This window comes from Hakea prostrata, chromosome 6, assembly GCF_041222555.1.
Source record: "Hakea prostrata isolate BN-2017 chromosome 6, UWA_Hpros_2, whole genome shotgun sequence".
In the NCBI taxonomy this organism is placed as follows: Eukaryota; Viridiplantae; Streptophyta; class Magnoliopsida; order Proteales; family Proteaceae; genus Hakea; species Hakea prostrata.
This window is the reverse complement of record NC_142605.1, coordinates 39,869,277-39,889,651: the sequence shown is the minus strand read 5'-3', so window position 1 is coordinate 39,889,651 and position 20,375 is coordinate 39,869,277. Positions and strand designations below refer to the sequence as shown.

Here is a 20,375-nt window from a genome sequence, read left to right as displayed (position 1 = left end):
ACGGGAAAAACGTCAAAAGATGACGAAATATCATGGACTTACCGCAACAGTTGATGGTAGTGATCTTTTCATGAGGGGTTGTTCAGCTCATTAAAGATCGAAATCTCCACCGTCCGCCGCTTCTCAAAACGACCGTTTGCTGCAAGTACTGCAGCACCCAAAGCAATTTCATGTTTTATCTGATTAGAACTAGCATAGCATTTATGATCTTTTGGTGAGAAGGGATTTTTTTTTTTGGGTAACCCACAAGATTCTGGTTTCACATCAATTCACTTCTGCTGTTTTCTTAGGTTTCTCATCCTCCACTCAATTCACTTCTGCTGTTTTCTTCTCTTCTTTTTCCTGGGTGATGCTTCCCCTGTTTCACCCATTAAATTACACAACTCTATAGTCTATTCATTAAGTACAGTACATCAGAACTACAAGAGCTCCGCCCACTAATTTAGACAACAGAAGAGGCAAAACACACAGATACAGCGATCACAATTTAGCAGGTCACAGGATTCGTGTACAATATCAGATCCCACATTGCTGCAACGCGATCCAAATCATTCAAGTTTTGATACACCTAGAAATAACTCCACTTGAGCAGATCAATCTTTTAAATCAGAAAACAACATGATATCGTAGCTAGTTTTGATCTGAAGGTGAGGATGAGATCATACATGTCTACCATAAACCTGGGTATGCTTCCTCATTCAACTGATGAGAAAATTGGGTTGTAAATATATACATATAAGATGAGAGTCTTTGCCAATCTGGAGTTCAAAATTTATACACATAAGATAAGATGAAGTCGTTTTGCCATGGTGTAAGAGCCTGTCACTGTTGCTTATCGCTAGTTTGGCACTTACAAAGCCTCCAGCCCTCCCATGAAAAATTCATACAACTAAAGAAATAGCCAACAGTACACAGTTCCTTGAAACCCTAGACCAAACTGAGACAACCTACATAGATGAGAACGAGAACTTCCTCCTACATATGTTCACCATATATACAAATATACATATCATTACATGTACACCGGAACACTTCCTTTTAAACAAAGAAAAATCTAAACTCACAAACGGAAGATTAGAAACACTACCCACTGCTCACATTCCCCCATTCAATCTTCATACCAATCAGAGATTTGTCTGCATGATCCATAACCTGTTTAACACTGCATATTCATTTCCTTCTATAATGCAGGTAGTAACCATCCCATGGTCCAGCCAAGGAGTAAACCAGCACCAGCAAGACCTAAACCCAATGCAAAAGCAACAGCATACTTACTAATGTGGGATTTTGATGCCCCTCGTTTCCGCTCCACAGCCTTATGGCGACGCTTCTTCAGCTGCCTATCTTTGTATGGTTTCCATGGTGGGACCACTGGAAAGAGAGTGGAGACTGGTTGGTCCTTGTTGTTAAGCTTAAGGCAGAAGGCCTCGAGTTGCAACAGCTGGAACCACTGCTTATATGCAAATAGCTGTGAGGCTTGTCTGAAGAAGAGCTTGATAATGTGCTCCTTCTCAATGTATGCCTCCTTGGCTGCCTTCTCAGCTTCCCTTGCTCGAGTTTGGGAATGGCAGAGTGCTTCCAATAGTTGAGCCTTACTTTGATCCTGTTTTGAGAGGTGGCTAGAATCTGTTGGTTCTTCATTGGTTCCACTGTGGCCATTGGAGCTGCTGGAGGTGATCATAGATGCCAAAATTTCAGATTCTGATTAACATCAAGAAAGATGCATGTTGATGCTCAATGCTTGCCAGATGATTAAGATATGCACTTAGTTATACTGGACTAGGCATTTTATTTAAGAGGCAAACCTGGGATTCATATAACTGACCCCAGTAGCAGGGATATGCTTTGGTTTCCTAATTGGTCCAGTTCATAAGAGTGGAGCTACCCAGGAATTTAGTTGGTTGGTTATAACCAGAGCTCCGACACACTTCTGACCGTACCCAAAAAATTACACCCCCAACCTCTACTCCCCCCCCCCCCAAAAAAAAAAAAAAAAAAAAAAGGAAGCTAGTTAATTTTACCCTTGACTTTCTTTTCTGTCATTTCAGAAAAGGGGTCTCATTTCAGGATATATTTCTCTACCCAGGTGCATGTCTGGTTCCAATAATTAATAAGCATAGCTTGAGCATTTACCTAGATTCCTATCCCTCTCACAAACTACAATAAAAATTTAGCACTCTTAAGTAAAATGATCAAGCCTGATACTTGAGTCTTAAGACTCTGAGTCTGAGTCAGGCTGGAGATTAGCCAAGAATTGCCACCACATGCATAAAGGTTGAGAACAAGACCCACTGTGGATATGGAATGTGGGAATAATAAAATATATCACTAAATGAAGCACCATGTTTAAAAGAACTAATATAAATTTCTTGACAGGGTTAAACCAAGAATCTCTGCAGATTTTCATAAACTACAAGAGAGGGGTGATGGGAGAAGCTTGCTATGCCTTGAAGTTTCTTAGTTGTTCAGAAAACAAAAGCCAGCAAATTAACGGATAGAAACATTGGCAAAAGTTCAAATTATGATCAAACACACAAGTTTATATTAAAAAACTAAGAAGGATATCTACATGTACATCAATCAATTATTACTCCGATATAATTTAGTCTTTGCTGATTTGATGTTCTTCAAGACTGACAGAAAAATTAAGAATTGTTTATCATGACATGAGTATTCCTTGATATAGGACCTATGTAAGCAGCGTAGACCCTCAAGGCCCAGGGTGCTATTGAAATTAACTAGTGTACTACTGAAATGTTAATGCTCCAGAAATAATAATTTAGAATTGGTCTCCAGAGCAGGTAATGCAAGCTATCCAGCAATTTGCACAGATTTTCGCTTGTATATTAATGGCAAAGCAGGCATTGGGATGAATTGTATCTAACCAAACTTGGACTATCAGAACCAGAAAAACCAAATGAACACATTAAGAAAGGTTCCAAAACATTCTATATAAATACCTGCGAAGTCTCTTAGAAAAATAGATTGAATGGCCTGATTCACAATATTCAGCCTGATTTCCACCAACACTTCCAGAATTGCGACTATCTAGTGAATAATCAATTGGGTTGGAGCCACCAGTGCTTTTCTTCTGATCTAAAGATGATGAGAAAATATTTTCATGGTCAAAACTTTCAAAACGAGTAAATGGCCCTCGACTAGCATGCATCATCTGGGGACGAGGGAGATCACAATTTTCAATATGCTCCTGTGATTTTAGTGCAACCAAAGAAGCTAAATCATCTTTATCCACAGAACGCCACCATGGCTCAGTCTTCTCAGCTTCCATCCAAGGGGACTCCAAGTCAGAGCAAAGCTTCTTGGATGGCCTAGAGAATAAGCTCGGATCCCAGCTATCTAACCTCTCATTTCCATACCTGTACAGGCTGTACTCCTCCATGTCCTTATGCCCAACTTGTTCTTGTGCTTTGTTAGAGTTCTGAGTCTTTAGCTGGTGCATTTTGGATTCTGTATCATCCATCATACAGAAGGCGGGAGTCTGCCCCAGTGTGTCCAAATAAGACTCAGACTTGTCGCTACCAACATAGACGAAGTCATCTTCACTGAGTGGGTGGCTCTCATCAAGTTTGGAGGTTTTATTTAACTCCCCGGCTCTAAACACTTTTAGTTCAGCCTCCAAAGCGTTCAACTGCTCAGATGTGAGATCTTTCTGGTACGCAAAATTTGGTTGTAGCTGAAGCCACCATCTTGTGTCAGGTGGTAGATTGGAATTTGAAGGATTCCAATTAAGTGGTGTGAGACCTGCTAAGGGATGGTCTTGCTCATTCGGAAAATCATCAGGTCCCATATCAGACTGTGGTTTGGATGATGAAGATGACTGGTTAGAACAAGCTAACTTTGGGGCTCTCTTGGCATCTTCTTGGACAAAATAACGGTTAGCCATGCGCTGCCACGCAACCCTTGCTTCTGCTACAGCCATCAATCTCTTACTCCCAGGTACAATTCACTGTACAAAGGAAGAATCTGTTAGAAGGCATATGGTTGAACAACAATGGGCATAGGGATGAACTAATTGGCGTAGTTTGGCATTGAGTATTAGAGAGAAATTAATAATCTCCAATAATTACAGGAAAAGTACTTGGAATTGAAATTAACATTTCAATTGAGTTCTCAGAAGTCCCTTAAAAATAAATGAACAGTGACACACTCCAAAGCTTAGATTTGTTGAACAAATACAGCACAATAATTTTATCATTCAAAGCCGATCCTCTTAATTGACATGAAAATCTGGTTTTGATGACATTATTTGCAATATAAAAGCTCTAAAACTCTCTCCTCAGCAAAATATTTTTTCCCCTTTAACACAGATATGAAGTACTACCTTGCTTATTTTCTTTTTCTGTTCCAAACATAATACCTATATTTAGATGACAAATCTTGGCAATAATAAAATAAAACAAAATAAAATCAAACATTTCTTTCAGTGCAACATTGGCAATCAGTAAGTTCATATAAAATATGTTGAAGTCAGTGTCCCAGGCTCTCAGCCAAGACAAGTTTTGCTTCAAAAGTGAATGTAAGCCAGAGACAAGTGTGAAGTGACACAATTCATCGAGGACAAACAGAGAAAACCATCCAAAACATGCAAAGAAATTTCGCTTGAAAATAGAAGCTAATGACTTGTTTGTTTGTTTCCCAATGCCAATATTGCGCAGCTAACGCCCCACATTTATTTTCTTCTCTCAATTCTTGTTGTTGATCTTTTATCCCCATATAAGAAAACAGAGAATTTTTTGTCCTTACCCCCAATTAGAAAGAGAAAGGAAGGATGCTGGTCAGACATGGAACTGAACAGAAGGGAACAAAGGAACACCTGATATTTCTTAACACAGAGGTTCGGAACAACTTCTGAATTGCTTGCCCACATGCCACTGCCTTCACATGTTCTACAACCACAAAAATTTCAAGAGCATAAAAAGTCCTTAGCTTTTAGTATCATCCGCATATCAATTCCCTAGGTCCCACAAAAAGAAGCATGTTGTGAACCTTAGTTAACTGGCTTTTGTCTTTCTTTTATATTTTTAATTCTCAAACCCCCACCCACCCCCCCCCCCCAAAAAAAAAAAAACTTCAGAAATAAAAATAGAATGTTAAGAGGTAGACCTAAAACTTCTCTTTGTTCTAGACATATTCTATCTTGTTCAAGAGCCAATTCCCTCAAAAGAGATAAGTAAAGAAGCAGTTGTTAATAAAAAAATATCCCAGAGGACACCTCCCCCCTGCCCCCTCTCCTCCTTTTTATTTTTTGGATAAATAAATTATAAATACCCAACCCCCAATAGGGGGATAAGGGAAAAGAACGCATAAGAGAGAGGAGGGCAGGGAGAGGGGCCAGGAAGCCTACAAACAACTCCGAGGCTGCAAAGAGGAGCCAAGTCCCCGGCAACAACAACCCTATTTCTTGAGGTACACAAAATGAAAGGGGGGGGGGGGTTAGGAACTCCTCTCTTTTTCCACATGGTCAATTGGGTTATCAGATTATTGTACTGAGTGCTCCAAATCTCAGTACCTAGGACACTTCTTGCTTGGGTCATCCAGTTTTTCCATTCCCCACCAAGCTGATGTGCACCCACCTCAATATCATTCAGCTCAATAATCTTGCTCACTGAGGACAACTGCTAGCATGGTTAAGCCAAGCCGGAACCCCAAGCGGTTCTGAGTTCAAAAAGACTTGTACCACATCTAGTTCAGGGATACCCACGCCCCAAACCACCAATAATAAAAAACATTTTGGCCCCTTTATGTTTCTTATGCTGATTCCTATGATGTCCAGGTATTAAAGTACCTCAAACAAGTAAACCACTTAATCTTAATCAGAAAGGCAAGATTTCTATTTGGTAGAAAACGCCTGAAGTAAAATTTTGAATGAGTTCCAGCACGAAGGAAAAGTACAAGCAACCTACATTTACCAGAAATTTTTAAAGGAGTCATTGAAGTCGTTCAAATGTAATAGAAATTGTTCAGGCCACAGTCAAGTTCAAGCAGCAGCTGTATAAGTTGGTGAAGGATCACTGACAGAGAAGACGTAGATCTGCAAGATATTAACAATTCACTATGAGTTATGCACAATGAGACAAGGCCATCAAAAGTTCGTACTTTACCATTCACTCATAAGTCATCAAAGTTGCGGGAAGGTTACTGCTTGATTAGAACTCTAAGGAAAATCCAGCATCCAATTCAGAATCATTTTACAAATATAATCAAGCCCAACACAAACAATATAGAGAGTATACGAGATTCATCTAATCTCAGCCACTAAAGACTAAGAGATTTAGATGCCTAGAAGGCTAGAGGACACAGTTTAATATACACAACACTGACCTAAGATTTGCAGATCCGCAATCATTAATGATCGAATCTGACCTAAATCACAACAAAGCCTCGAAACCAGATTACACAGGATGTGCAAATCAGACCAAAAACTGAACACTGAAACTTCACAAAATCTCTCAAAATGGACAAGGGCAGGGAAAACAGCAACTACTTTTCAACACCTCTGAACGAAGCCAAATATCCCACTTCATCTACACATAAGCCTTTTTCTTCTGCACTCACCCCAACCCCATCCAAAATTAAAAAATCATACCATGTATATACGTCTCAGAAAACCCATCAGAGAAAAGAAGTAGACTAACCAGAAAGGGAAATGGATCCTAAAGCAAGAAGTAAAGAATTAGAGAATAATTATTCCCAAATCAAGCTCATCTAAAGCAAAAGGAAGCAAATTTAGAAACCCATAAAAGAAATATGGCCAATTTTAAGAAAAAAATATATATAAAAATCAAAAGCAAACTTACCTCTTTAGGAACATTCTTCTTTTCTGTGGGCTGATTCTAACAGAAGACTTGAATGCTTAGATACCGACGAGCCAGAGAAGGGAGACCAGCTACCTTGATTCAGAGAGCGTAATTCTGGAATTATCTGAGATCCAAAGACAAACCCACAAAAGAGAGAAGGTTGAGAATGTTAGATTTCTCTCTGTTTCATTATTTTGACTAATAATTTCAATCAATTCCTTTTGGTCCTTATCGTTACACACTCACACATAATATTTTCCGATTGGGTTATTAAGATTTTTCATTGAACGAAATGAGAGAGAAAGCAAAACTGACAAAACAGCCTTGCCTTTCAACTATCGAATTCCCCGGAAAATAAATATCCAAAAACCATGAAACATCTCTTCTTCGTCCCCACAAGTTTTTGTTTCCAATCGATACTCTTCCGTAGTTGTTCCTGGCAACTGGTTTTGCAGTTGCTGAAAGAAGACAGACACGTGGCAATCGATTAGATTGAATAGTATCTATCCACGTCCCACACGATAAGTTTTTCTAATTTTTTTGGGTAAAAGAACATAAGATAAGCTGTTTATCATCTAAAAAGTATATTAGCCCACTGATTATCCATTATGTTCCATGCACCCAGATTTGTTATGCTAATGAAGAAAGAAAGCGTTTTAATGAATCGGAATCGGAATCGGAATCGGAATCGGATCGGATCGGACAATCCCAATCTGACATAGGTAGTTGCTGACTTTCTACGTTTAAGTCCCACAGTTTAGTTGGTTTTGGCAAAGCTTTCAATGCAACTAAACCGATTTCTAAGTGCCAAGTGTTGTAAGCCACGCGGCAGAGGGAATCAATAAAAGAGGGACTTTTGCCTTTAATTTCTTTTCCATTACTTCTAGTTTCATTTTTGCCTTTGGAGATAAACCCGTTTCTTCTAATCTAATCTTTGATAGATATGGAAGTCTCCAGGTCGCCTTATTATTTTTTTTTTTTGGCCAAAGGTCGCCTTAGTTGAGCTTTGCAAGATTGGGATAAGGGTGACCCGCAAACCGACATCCTTGATACTGCCACATGGTCAAAAAAAAAATTAATGCTCTCCAACGCCAGAAAATGGTGGTCGTCATCATTTAATTAGTTTTATTCGGTTAGTAAAATGGTTGAAAATTAATCACATAGAAATGGTCAAAAATAAATCATGTACATATATGACATGTGTCTTAACATCATTTATTTTTTTTTTTTTTGGGAACTGAGGTTCATCCTAATCACGATTTACTTCCTTAGGGGTAGCTTTGCGAACCCAAGACCTCTCTTAGGGAAGTTGGATCTTGAACCGCTTTAACATACCATCTTTGGCAAAAAAAGAAAATGATGCAATTTATAAGTAGACTTCAACTTTTTGATGTGACATTGGGACATATGTTACACATCTACATTAAAAAAAAAAATGGTTTATTTCCTTATTAGAAATAAATTGGATATTAATCCTTACAAGCCTTGTTTTTCTGGAGAAAAATAGTGAATTCAACCTTTGCAACATATGAAATATTTCTATCTTAATTTCCTTATATATAGAAAAAAAAAAAAACACTTATTCCAATTGCTAAAGTCATGCTCATAGCGTACAAATATCTCTCTACCCCTTCTATGAAAATAAACTTTAAAAATCCCATTCTTATTTTCTATCTCGTGCTTATTAATAAATAAACTTTTTTATATTAAAGATATTCATATCCTAACATAATATATATCGACCAACAATTTTCATCTGCGAGTAAATCTTTATGGACACAATATAATTAAAGTTACAAATTGTACTTGGTGGTATACAATATAAAATTCTTACAAAAAGAAAAAAAAATAAATACAATATAAATTAAAGTTACAGATTGTATTTGTATTTTTTTTTCTATTCATGTAAATTGATATTTCTAATAAATATCAATGTAAACATTATAACTATTCTTTCATTATTATTGTCAAAATATAATTCCATGACAATAATTCCATTCATGTTTACATGGAGATGATAACATTCTTTTTTCCCAAAAGAAACAAGCAAATTGACATAATAGGAAGTTATTTTTAAATATATTTTTAATGTTTTATAAATTTAAGAAATCTTTTATAATACTTTTTTACTTTTGTTTTGATTACAAACAAACCAAGAGAAAAGGGGTGCAGCACATTGTGTGACTATATAACTAGAAAATGTAATTCTTATAATTTAAAAATTCGCAAAATACTTGTCAATATTTATATTAAACTAATATATCATGAGAAAGGAAAAACAGAATTTTAAGTTGAAAATAAGGAAAACCTCAATCGTACGGGATTGATGGAACTAATGGCCATGAAACAAATGAAATTTTTATTTCATTTGAGGACAAAAGTCACTTTCTAAAGATACAACGCTTATATTATAACATTGGGTCAATCAAAACAAATAAGGTTACCAAAAAAAAAAAATCAAAACAAATAACAAAACTGGATACGTGTTGTCTTTTATAACCGGATAAAAGAACAAATAAATGCTTTTCATTACCAGAAACTTCTGTTAATGCGTGAATTATTTCAGTTAAAATCTCCTTAAATTAGCTACAGTTACTTTAAAAAAACATCGTTTTATGGATTAAAATTTTCTAAAATTTTCCGAAAACCCTAGATAATCGTCGGACTGATTGATGCTAGCTGGACCCCAATTGGCCTATTATTAATTAGAAGCCCTTGGTAGCTCACGATATTGACTTGACCTTTTTTAAGTATTAAAAAAAGAAAGAAGCAAAAGAAACGTCAAAAAGCCGCGAGGTAGTTGTCAACTGTCAAATTTGTACACCAGCTAACTCCTTCCACTGATTATCATAGGTTAAGTGGCACTTCAACTCCTTTCTTTTCTTTTTTTTTTTTTTAATAGAAATTTTCTATATACAAAAATAGAAATGGAAATGATAATATTAATGTGGAATGGATGCAAACCTAAGAACTCTCCATGGGAGGTTGAGCCTTTAACAGTTGTACTAACCACCCATCATTGATAAAAATCAAAATTTTGATCTAAACCAGTTCGTTCATTTTCAATCGTTTGCAAAACTAATGGTCAAAATTTCGATCTCTACTAAGTGTTATGCATTTAACACATAACTTTCTAGTTTCGCCCGTTAATTGGGGATCGAAGCTGAAAACCGCCCATCACCCTCTGAGAGTAGCAGAATCAGAATCAAAGAAATTGCAATCAGGAATCCACCCAGTGATCCAGTTTAGATTCTAATTTCTAAATTCACGGCTCTAATAGACAAACTAGACTCAGGGTCTGTCTACTGACAGAAAATGACCGAAACTTTCTACAACATGAAAGGGTATTCCAAGCAAAATGGGAAAAGCATAGAGAATCCGACATATACACAGTATTATATATTGGAGGATGGCAAGATTATTTAGATTGATTGTACCCTACACGTTGGTAGGGCTGTTTAAACAACAATCCTTAGGTACTGGCTTTCTTGCTATCTGATCCAATTCAAGACTGAATTTGGTTTACAATCTCGAAATCTAAACTGAATCATTTTATTTAATTTGGTTTTATCCAGTTTCGGATATAAACAGCTGGTTCTAGTTTTAGTTGGATTCCATAGCCACGGCAGCAGCTTCCATAGAAATCTCAGAAGCTTACCGGCCGGTCTAACCTACTAGGCTTGTTCAGGCTGGTTACCAGCCATTCAACAGAGCAATTCGATTTTATTAACAAAACCATGCTAGAATCAACCTAGAATGCCAAAAAGTCTGATCCATCTGAAAAGGTTGATTTAATGCTATAGAAATCAATAACGACTGACCATTATGATGATCCTAACTATATGCATGCATGTCAATGCCATGTTTAAATTCCAAGATCAAAACTTGGGAGCTCACCAATGTGCACAGTGTGCTCGGCTATGTTTTGGACCTCAGAACTCTGTTTTTCAGCATTATCAGTTGAGATGCATGAAGCTGAATCACGCGAACTTGCCAGGCCCATAAAAGATGTTTTCTTGGTCCATTGCATTGTGGTGCTCATGCTGTCCGGATGAAGCTACACCACATTGAAAAAATCATTGAGTTTGGATCAACTCCTACGAGTTTCAAGCTTTCAAAATTGAGTGCCAGACAAAATAAAATCCTATACTAACTGAGATCGTGAAGCTGCTGCAAAGTAGAGAAAAAATTTTGCACTCAGAACATAGATGTTATAAATGATGAAGACCAAGTTGCCTAGGGTGACAAATTCCATGAAAAGAATAGTAAGAACTGAAGTCAAACCTGTTTCAGGGTAACATTGACATCCTCGGGGATTTGTCTTCTGGGCTCGCTCAGTTCTGTTACAAATTCAATCATATAGCATCAAGGTGTATAAACTTGTGAAAATACCAATATGGCAGCCTGAGGTAAATATCCAAACATAAGATAAACTAACCCTTAGATGGCATGGCATTCTGAAAATACTCAATGCCATCTCAGAAAGTAAATCCATGACGTTTGACAGTTTGCAACCATTATTCCAGAAATTGTGAAGCAGTCATACCTGATGGTGGTCTCTCATGAGGCAAATCCAGTAAAATAATATCGGAAGCTTGAGGCTTTGCAATGGATTGAGCTGTTTTGAACTTTCTCTTATCAGTATACCCCAAGCTAAACTTGGATGAAATGTTGGCTGCTTCTGCTCTGCAATAAATTGCCGGTTAATCAGCAACTCCATGAGATGCGTTAGATTAGATATAAAATCTTACATCATTATCTGTCATCCCAATCATAATTCTAATGCCAGATCCACAAACATAAACTAGATATGCAGATAATGCTTTCCAGGAGTCTCTTTCCTAGGTGCTGAATTACTAACATAAATCATATGAAGAGCTCAACTCCAAGTCTTTTGTAAGTCTAATATCACATTTCTATATGAGAATACATCCTGAAAATTACCAATACTACTTGAATTAAAAGTCTTATTGGACTCGTTTGGTGACATTCTTATCCCTTGTTGTCTTGTGTTTCCTGTGCTAGTGGAACAAAAGAACAGAATCTTCCATTTGGGTAATAGCGATCTGTCTTTATGTGCTAATAAAACTAACCAACCTCTTGTGCCAGAAACAAGATCTTTGAAACGCCAAAAACCTCATTTCACCAATTTTCCTTTCAATGAAAAAACTAGTCCAGATAAAATATTTTTTCCCAAAAATTTTCTGTCAGAGGCTTAACAAAGAAGAGAAGAGAGCATAACACCTGCAAATCTCCATCTTCTACCTCTGCCTCTGGAAATAAGTTTTGAAACAGATTTGCCAAACACCATTTTATGGTTTGAAGACATTCTTTTAGCACATACATAGGAAAAACATGTGTTTCAGGATAGAAGCGTTACCAAACGGGCCCAATATGATAAATGCCTGTACAAATGTGCCACTGCACTGTACCTTTGTATTTTCCACAACCAATGGGTATCCTCCCCAATATAACCACTTGTGTGGGTGCATATATATCTACTGTACTGACTAGTTGTCTACATATGTACACACACACACACACATATACATACCCAGGGGAGCGAGCAAAAGTGGATCTGCTACGATTTTGATCCATCAAATTGGTGATGTCAACCACAAGATCATCCTGAGCCAGTTTGGGCTCTAAGATATCACTTCTGCACATATTAAGGGAGGCAGTTCTTGCTTGATTCAAAATTTTAGGATCACAATCATGATCATCCGCTCCATTTCTGTCAAAATATTTTGGCCCTTGGGAAAATCCACATGCCAATTGATCCTGAGTGCCAGATTGAACAAAGGAAAAAGGATGTGAAGAATGAGACTGCTCCACTGGTACTTTTCCGGTATGTACAACACTCTCTTGAGATGGCTTCTTCAGAATGGACAGGATCTGCTTGGCTTCACAAACAAGATTGCAAATTAATATCAGAGAACCTTGAAGGAAGAACTTACAAAGATCAAAAGCAATATAAGTTTGAAAATAATTTGTGATAAAATTTGATGCTAATCATCCCCCCCCCCCCCCGGCCACCCAAAAAGGAAAAAGAAATTTGAGGCTAATCACTTGCAGACATTAACATATCTGCTTCAAGGTCCAAGCAATGAATCCTGTATTGTCTAACATAACAAGTTATTGAATAATTTTTCTGTTTCATCCCTCAGCCACCCCTAACCTTCTATGATCTCTTGGGCTGACAGTTGACAGGACCACACAGATAGTACTCATTCAAGGACAAGCAGGGAACAGCCCAGTTTTCATTGTAAGAGTAACATTTTTTTTTTCGTTTCCTTCACCCTGCAATTTGGAAGTTGTCATCACATTTCCACAGGAATCCGAATTTAGCTCATAATTGAAATTGAACTGGACAACACACCTTAAATGTGTATGTGGATATATCAATTAGCTCTATTCCCCCTCCCCCCCCCCCCCCAACCCAAAGAAAGGAAAAAGAAGAAACAACAAAAAGAAGGGAGAGAGGTCACCCTGGGCTTAACTCTGCTATGGTTGGGGTTTTAAACAAGTTGGACTTTGATTGGCCCAATAGGTTTCCAATTCAATAGGTCAGGTTCTAAGGGCCTAAAGCAGGAATGATTAGCTTGGGTCTAAAATAGCTTCTCTACTTGGTTTATTTATGTTCTAAGATTGAACCAGATGTGTTGATTTGAAGTTTGAACCAGTAGTTAATTTTTGTTATTTTATATATTCTTGTGTTAAGATTATTTAATGTTCTCCCTTGGACATAAAGTCTGGAGAGTGATCTAGCCTTAGTGGGATGGCCGTATGTGGGAAGACCAGGAGGTTCAAAGCTAAGCTCCTCTTCCAGTTCTCAATTCTGCACTAATATCTCATCAAATTGATCAGCAGCAAGCTGCTGCCCAGGATTTCCTGCAACAACAATCCTGGTTTATTTGCTCCTAATTGATCTCCTATCAATCTAGAACAACTTAACTGTCTCCATGACCGTCCACACACCTGGATTGTGCTTTAAATTCCGGTGTTCTATGATGATGGGAGGAGCATTAAGGGAACACTATACATCCCTGGAGGGAGGCATTAAAATGTCAAAGACGTCAACTTGGTGGTGTTGGATGCCCCATGGTAAGGTGCTCTTTCTCACAAACATGGGGTAGTGTATTTGACTTCAGACTCCGAATGCATCCTGTGATGCCTTCTGAAAGACTTTTCTGTTTCCTTTTCTTTTAACCAAAAGAGCCCAGTTGATCAAGCTATTAATGATTTCCAAGAACTTAACTGAGTAGGATAAAAAGAAAATCTAATGGAGCAGTTGTTCTTCAAAATTGTGGTAAAGAGAAAATTAGATGATAATGTAATATTAATTTTGGAAGATGTGGAAATGATCTAACAACAACCCAACTTACCCATCCACATACCCATAATCACCTATATACACCAACAAGGAGGATGGAAAAGAAGGGGGGGGAAGAGAGCACATTTGAGACAGATCAAAATCGAATATCGTGGTGAACATAAAAGATATGCTTTCCTGAAAACATCTACCATTGTGAGTTAATCAGGGCTAGCCTATGATGTAGAATATATGGCATTCTTAAAAACAAGCAAAAACAATACATAAAAACTATAAATAGAGAGATAAGTAACATAAGAGGTTCGAAAGTAGCACATATTAAAATATGAAAGTACCCCAATTGACACAGAGGGGCTATATATGATGCAGAAGAAAAAAGCATGGGGCAGAATTCTGCTTAGCAACTGTAACTTAATGGTATCTAAAAAATGAGGCATATAACCTTTGAGGTCCAAAAGTGGACAGTTGTGATGGAAAATTCAGATTTATTAGTTAGTTTGGTTTAAACATGGAGTCAACCCACAACCCTCTCAGTTCTGGAAACCATATGAACATACTACCTTGCCAAAACATCCACAAACCAAAGCTTCAGTAATATTTCTGACATTGTAATATATCTAGTAGAAATAAACAAACCATCACGAAATGGCATGCTTCTAGATATCACAAGGTTATCAGTAATGCGGCTGCTGCAATTCGAATGAACAACACCTTCTCCTGAAGAAGCATTCATTTCAGATTTTCCTGTACATTCAACATATACATTTTTTAAGAAAGAGTGGACCTAAGAAAAATATTTGATTACAGAACTATAAGAAAAGAAAGGAAGAAAAAACAAACATGTTAGCCAATCAAAGTTAGCATTATGTGGTCATTAAAGCCCCCCATCCCCCAAAAAAAACAAAAACAAAATTTGATAACATAGATGAAGAATAGATTTTGAACAGAATTATACCTCCCTGAAGTTGTCGTGGTTCACCAATCTGAACCAGATAGTTTGCTAGTTCAAGATTACTTCCGGTTCTCACATCAGAAAATTTAATGTACTTATTAGCGAGCTTTGTTCCATCCTCATCCAGCAAAATAACCTAATAACCAAAAAGAATTAGTGAAATGGGATATGCTGGGTGAAGTCCGATGAAGATTTCTGTGTTCCTATGAAACTGTGCAAGAGGAGAGATTGCGCCAACAAACCTGCTTCCTATGGGAGCTGCAAAAATCAAGCCGAAGGATTCCATCATGGAATCTCTTGGCTTTTTGAGTTATTTGTTTGGTGTACAAAGCATTCCACTCTGCATTGGATTGGAGAAAGTAGAAACATCAGGAACAGGAGACACCAACAAAAAGAGCACAATGGGGTAGTATCCAAGACCAATGCTCATTACAACAACTACAACAAGAAGAAGCCCCATCGCAACTAAAAATGAGTGCTCATTCCACCGTCTAATTGCAAGTTCCCCCCCCCCCCCACAAACCAGGACTTTTACGTGAATGTTCCAGTTGAAACTGTGCTTTGTCAGCTCGTCCAGTCTAGTTGACACACTTTGTCCTAAACAATAGGTTTCTAACTTAATAGACTGAAATATAGATAAAAGGGATTATTGTTATAACAGCTGAATGTATGAAGAACCTTATTGAAGAGCATTAGCATTTACATGCAAAGGTCAAAGGGATTATTGTTATAACAGCTGAATCTATGAAGATCCTTATGGAAAAGCATTAGCATGTACATGCAAAATGACAAAGTTTAGAGATTCAAGCAGCCTCCATGACTTGGGGAGAAGTATATGGACCTGGAAGAGAGGAATAAGGAGATTGACCCCTAGGGCTTTGATCTTATTATTAATTTTTCTTTTGTGTGAGAAAACAAGCATTAAATAATCAAAACAGCAGCTGAACTTGAACAAAAAAAAAGAAAAAAAAAAAAGAATAAAACTAGTAAAAGGCTTGTGATTCTTGCTAAGAGTCTAAATCCGTCCTTTTATTTATAGCTTCTAATGAATCTAATCACTTGGGCGTTTGTCCTCTAAAAAGGAAAAAAATTACAACTTTGTAACTTCCTGCTCTAAAATAAAAGTTCGAATAGAACTACCACAATCTTCTTTTAACTCCCAAACTTATGTGGACTCAACATTAGATGGTAGATAACATCATGCATTTTGTTCACGTCCACGTTTTGTTCACGTGACGTCGTTTTACTTTTCCGTGCGTCCGTGCGTCAGTTTTTTGTTCGTGAATAGTTGTGCATGTCCCGTGTATATCTTCAACACTGCCCTCGTGGGTGTGCCTCTTGATCGTGTGCTGCCATCTCCGCTTCACCGAGATTCACCCCTTTCTTTAATTCTTCTGTCAATAGACCATCCAATTGCATCGCATGTTGAGCCAGTCCATGTATGCGGATCATACACCATCCACATAATGGCGGTAGGGAGAAATATCCATACTAAATCTTCAAAATTACAACTCCAATGTCCATATAAATGCTTCACAGAAGGCAAGTAATAGGCAAAGTATAGGTAGGTAAAACCGTAAAGGTAATATTGATTATTGTGGACCAAGTAGGTAGGTAAAAGCGATGGTTCTGTGGACCAAGTAGGTAAGGTAGTATGGGACAATATGGGTTCTCGCCAGTAGGTAAGGTAAATGACAATATAGGTAAAGACATGTAATGATATCGTTGTAGAATGCCATAAGTTGAGGACAAAGATCTTCACAAATAATATCAATCAGCACATCTTGAGTAGATATAGAATAAGGTATCATTCTCCCCTCACGTGTAGCATTACATGTGGACAATTAATGATGACCGGTGACAAGCATCTTAAAGTATGAACACAAAAGAAACCCAAGAAGGAAAAGTAGCGCCACAGGCGTGTATTATTCACCAATAAAGTTGATCAAGCGCAGAAAATCGTCTCACAGGACAAAGTATTGTGCACCGGGGGAAAAATTCTGGACCGCCGCTAACCCTTAGGCAAGAGCAAATTAGATCAGGAAAAAAAATATATCGAACCAACTTGGAATCTCAAATTGTAGTGTCGTTGCAGCAATCCACTTGGAAGAAGTGCAATAACGGTTCTGCGTGGCGAGATAATATCGATCTCGGACCATGCGCAAACTTTTGCTAGATTTGAAACTCTACGGATCTCAATATGAAGAAAAAATAGTCCTCTGGTATTTGTAGAAGTATTAGATAAAAGAAGACTAAACTTGATTCGAAATAAACAACGGAAGAGTAGTAAAGCAAGAAGGTAGCAGCAGAATTTTTCGGAGAGAGAAATTCAATGAACGGGTACTAGTATCGACTTGCAACTAAACTTATAACACAAACAATGGAAGACAATACTTAGGTCTTGCAATCCGAAATATGGGCATATCTTTGCAAGAATCAAGAGGAATCCCAAGACATCGGTATAGTGCGATTGAACTTCGTTTGCACACAAAAAAGGATAGTGCAGCCTCGGTTGAATCAAATAGGTAGACATATCCCCAAAAAGCTTAGGGCCTTTTTGTAGTATTAATACATTAATACTTGGTGCTTCAAAAGTTAAAGAAAAGGACAGCCATGCACAATTACTGCGCGAAGGTTGGGGCTACCCTAGATAAGAAAAAGGAAAAAAAAAGCGGGCGCCAGAGAGGACGTCCCGGTTGATTAAACTTGCTCGTGCCATGTTAGAAAACAAGCATTAAATAATCAAACAGCGTTGAACTTGAACAAAGAAAAGAAGAAGAAGAAGAAGAAGAGAAGAGAGATGAAGAACTAGTGAAGAGGCTTGTGATTCTTGCTAGAGTCTAGAATCACGAGCCCTTTTATTTATAGCTTCAATGAATCTAATACAACTGAGAGACAAGTAATTGTCCTCAAAAAAGGAAACAAAAATTACAACTTTGTAACTTCCAGCTCTAAAAATAGAAAGTTCAAAATAGAAACTACCACCAAAATAGAACTATGCTTTCTAAAAACTCCCAAAACTTATGTGCAAGACTCCAACATTAGATAGAGTAGAATAACATCAATAGCATAATATTGTTCCGTACGTACAAACAAAGTTATTGTTCCGTGAACAATAAAAGGTTTTCTGTTCACTGCGCCTTACGTACAGTTTTCTGTTTCGTGAATGTATCGTGCGTAATGTCCCGTGTATATCTTCACTTTGCTAAGGGTTTCAATTTCTTAGACTGGTTTCTATTAAAGGATGAAGGCTATCCAGGGGGTGTTTCAAATTGGACGTGCATGGATATTTACTAAGGAACCTGGGAGGCCAGGACCATCAGGTATTGGGGGTATATTAGAAAGCTGGGTAGCTCTGGAATTGGAGTATTCTCAGGTTCGATAGGCAAAGAATATTCCACATTGAGTAATGGAATCCAGCAAAGTATCATAGAGGGTGACTCTGCCAACATGCTTCAATTGATGCAGATTTTTTTTATCTTAGCCTCCCAAATGCAACTTTGTCTTCAATGAAACCCATGGAGTGCCAATGTGGTGGTTCATAATCTAGCAAAGCAAAGGGTGGCTATGGGTGTTACGGTTTACATAGCTTTTGCCTGCACTTTGCATTTCCTTTTGTTGTTGTTGTTGTAGTATCTCTGGCTTAGTTCCCTTCTCCATATTTCCAATTATCACCTAATTGTTCATTATCTCATTCCCCAACCAACACTCTCACCCCCCACCCAAAAAGAAAAAAAAAAGCAAAGGCTAGAACACTTTTATCTTCTGGAACAGGTGAAAATGCTGGATCTCAAGCAACACTAGTTTGTCTTCTGGAGACAGCTCTATGTCAGGGCTCCTACACTCTGATCCTGTTATGCAAATGCTGTCCAACTTCTAGCTATCAGTACCTGAGTGCTCAAAGCATTTCTTTATCAAAAAGCCAGAACTAACTAGAATACTAAGACATGTGAAAGATGCTCATAAAATGTTGCACAAAGACTAAAGAAAGATTCCCATAATCAGGGTACAGAGACTTGTTAAACATGTTCATAACATCTTAGTATACTTAATGAAACTTCAAAGAGCTGCTATTAAGATATGTACATTTTTGTCCAAAAATCAAAACTAACCTTTCACGGAAGTTTGTGCATCATTAGCAGCACTTTGCAGTGACTGAGAGTTATTAAGTTCCTTGTTCCCATTCTCTGTATGTGGTCATTAAATAAATATCACACAGAAAAGAATATATTGATCTCAACTTTATGTAAAACCAAAGTTTTATACCAAAGTACTTGCAGCAGGCTATGTTCATATAGTGAATGGATTAATATTTATTTTAAGGCATGTAAATCCACAGTAAACTTTGTACAAGAAAAGGTACCAACAGAAGAACAATGTCCAGCCTTCGGTTCATGCAACATCCCAGTGTTTTCAATCACTTTTACATCTTCTCCTTCAAAATTGGGATCCTTTAGTGAATTATGATTTCCTTCAGGATCTCCAATGTCTACCAGATGGGCATTGAATGCTAGTGTTTCACCAGATCCTATCACTTCACCCTTCTTCAAGAACCTCGTATCTAAGAGTTTCCGGCTTTCATCATATAACATAACCTGAATATAGATCCAAAAGAAACAATAAGATGGAAAAACATAAACAAAGTTTAGTCTCAAAGATTCTTGGCATGATGAATGACAAATCAAAAAACTGAAGACCAAAGTGAAAAAAAGAAAGATTAAGCCAAGGAACACCAAGGTCTCATTTCCTGGATAGCCAACGAAGGAAGTCCATCTCCTACAGCCAAGTAATTTGCAAAGTGACAGATTAAACATAGACTAAATTTTGTGGACATGAAGGACCAAGAATCTCCAGCAAACAATGTCAAGTTTTAGAGGCAAAGGAAATGGTCATAAGAAAGGGGGAAATTCACTTACTAAGAAAACATTTTTTTTGAAAATAATAGATGGGAAAATACTGAGGAGAAATACCAATACATGGAAGGGTACACAATCAAATGAGGTAATGGAGTTTGACACCTCCACAATCCAGACCATACACTGTCAATTTATGGTCAGAGTTGCCATCTCACCTGCCATGTGACAGAAATCAATCAAGGTACTACATAGGGAGGCCTTCCAATGTGATCTATGAAAAAGAAACCTTTTGCCATGAAATTTGAGAATCTAAAATCACTGGCATCACTAGAAAAAGTGGCTAAATAGGCATTAAGGTGTCAAAATGGTAACAAAACAATGTAAAAAGGAAATTACAAAATGGCATACATAAAAAT

General features: G+C 37.4%; 2 protein-coding genes across 8 annotated transcripts in view; both read right to left on the bottom strand.

The window, feature by feature from the left end:
• Positions 1–102: 102 nt before the first annotated feature.
• Positions 103–7,327, bottom strand: LOC149014077 (uncharacterized). Of its 6 annotated transcripts, XM_089157792.1 has the most exons (6): positions 7,147–7,327; positions 6,819–6,942; positions 5,925–6,052; positions 4,835–4,907; positions 2,961–3,967; positions 104–1,667 (listed from the first exon to the last, which is right to left on the bottom strand). In XM_089157792.1, exons 5-6 carry the CDS (start codon positions 3,938–3,940, stop codon positions 1,181–1,183), a joined length of 1,467 nt encoding a protein of 488 aa, XP_089013918.1. In that variant the 5' UTR covers positions 3,941–3,967; positions 4,835–4,907; positions 5,925–6,052; positions 6,819–6,942; positions 7,147–7,327; the 3' UTR covers positions 104–1,180. The 6 variants fall into 6 exon arrangements, with proteins under 6 accessions (XP_089013919.1, XP_089013920.1, XP_089013918.1 ...); XM_089157789.1 differs by having other exon boundaries at positions 6,819–7,327; XM_089157791.1 differs by having other exon boundaries at positions 5,931–6,052; positions 6,819–7,327.
• Positions 7,328–10,013: 2,686 nt separating this feature from the next.
• Positions 10,014–20,375, bottom strand: part of LOC149014076 (uncharacterized) — a 28,634-nt gene continuing 18,272 nt past the window's right edge. The window contains exons 6-14 of one of the 2 annotated variants that reach the window (XM_089159680.1): positions 19,467–19,698; positions 19,216–19,290; positions 15,346–15,443; positions 15,107–15,239; positions 14,788–14,895; positions 12,373–12,721; positions 11,365–11,504; positions 11,103–11,158; positions 10,014–10,875 (exon numbers count right to left, since the gene is read on the bottom strand). In XM_089159680.1, the coding sequence (XP_089015806.1) occupies positions 10,684–10,875; positions 11,103–11,158; positions 11,365–11,504; positions 12,373–12,721; positions 14,788–14,895; positions 15,107–15,239; positions 15,346–15,443; positions 19,216–19,290; positions 19,467–19,698 (1,383 nt within the window). In that variant the 3' untranslated portion in view covers positions 10,014–10,683. The remainder of the gene's footprint in view (positions 10,876–11,102; positions 11,159–11,364; positions 11,505–12,372; positions 12,722–14,787; positions 14,896–15,106; positions 15,240–15,345; positions 15,444–19,215; positions 19,291–19,466; positions 19,699–20,375) is intronic. The other variant, XM_089159681.1, reaches the window with a different exon arrangement.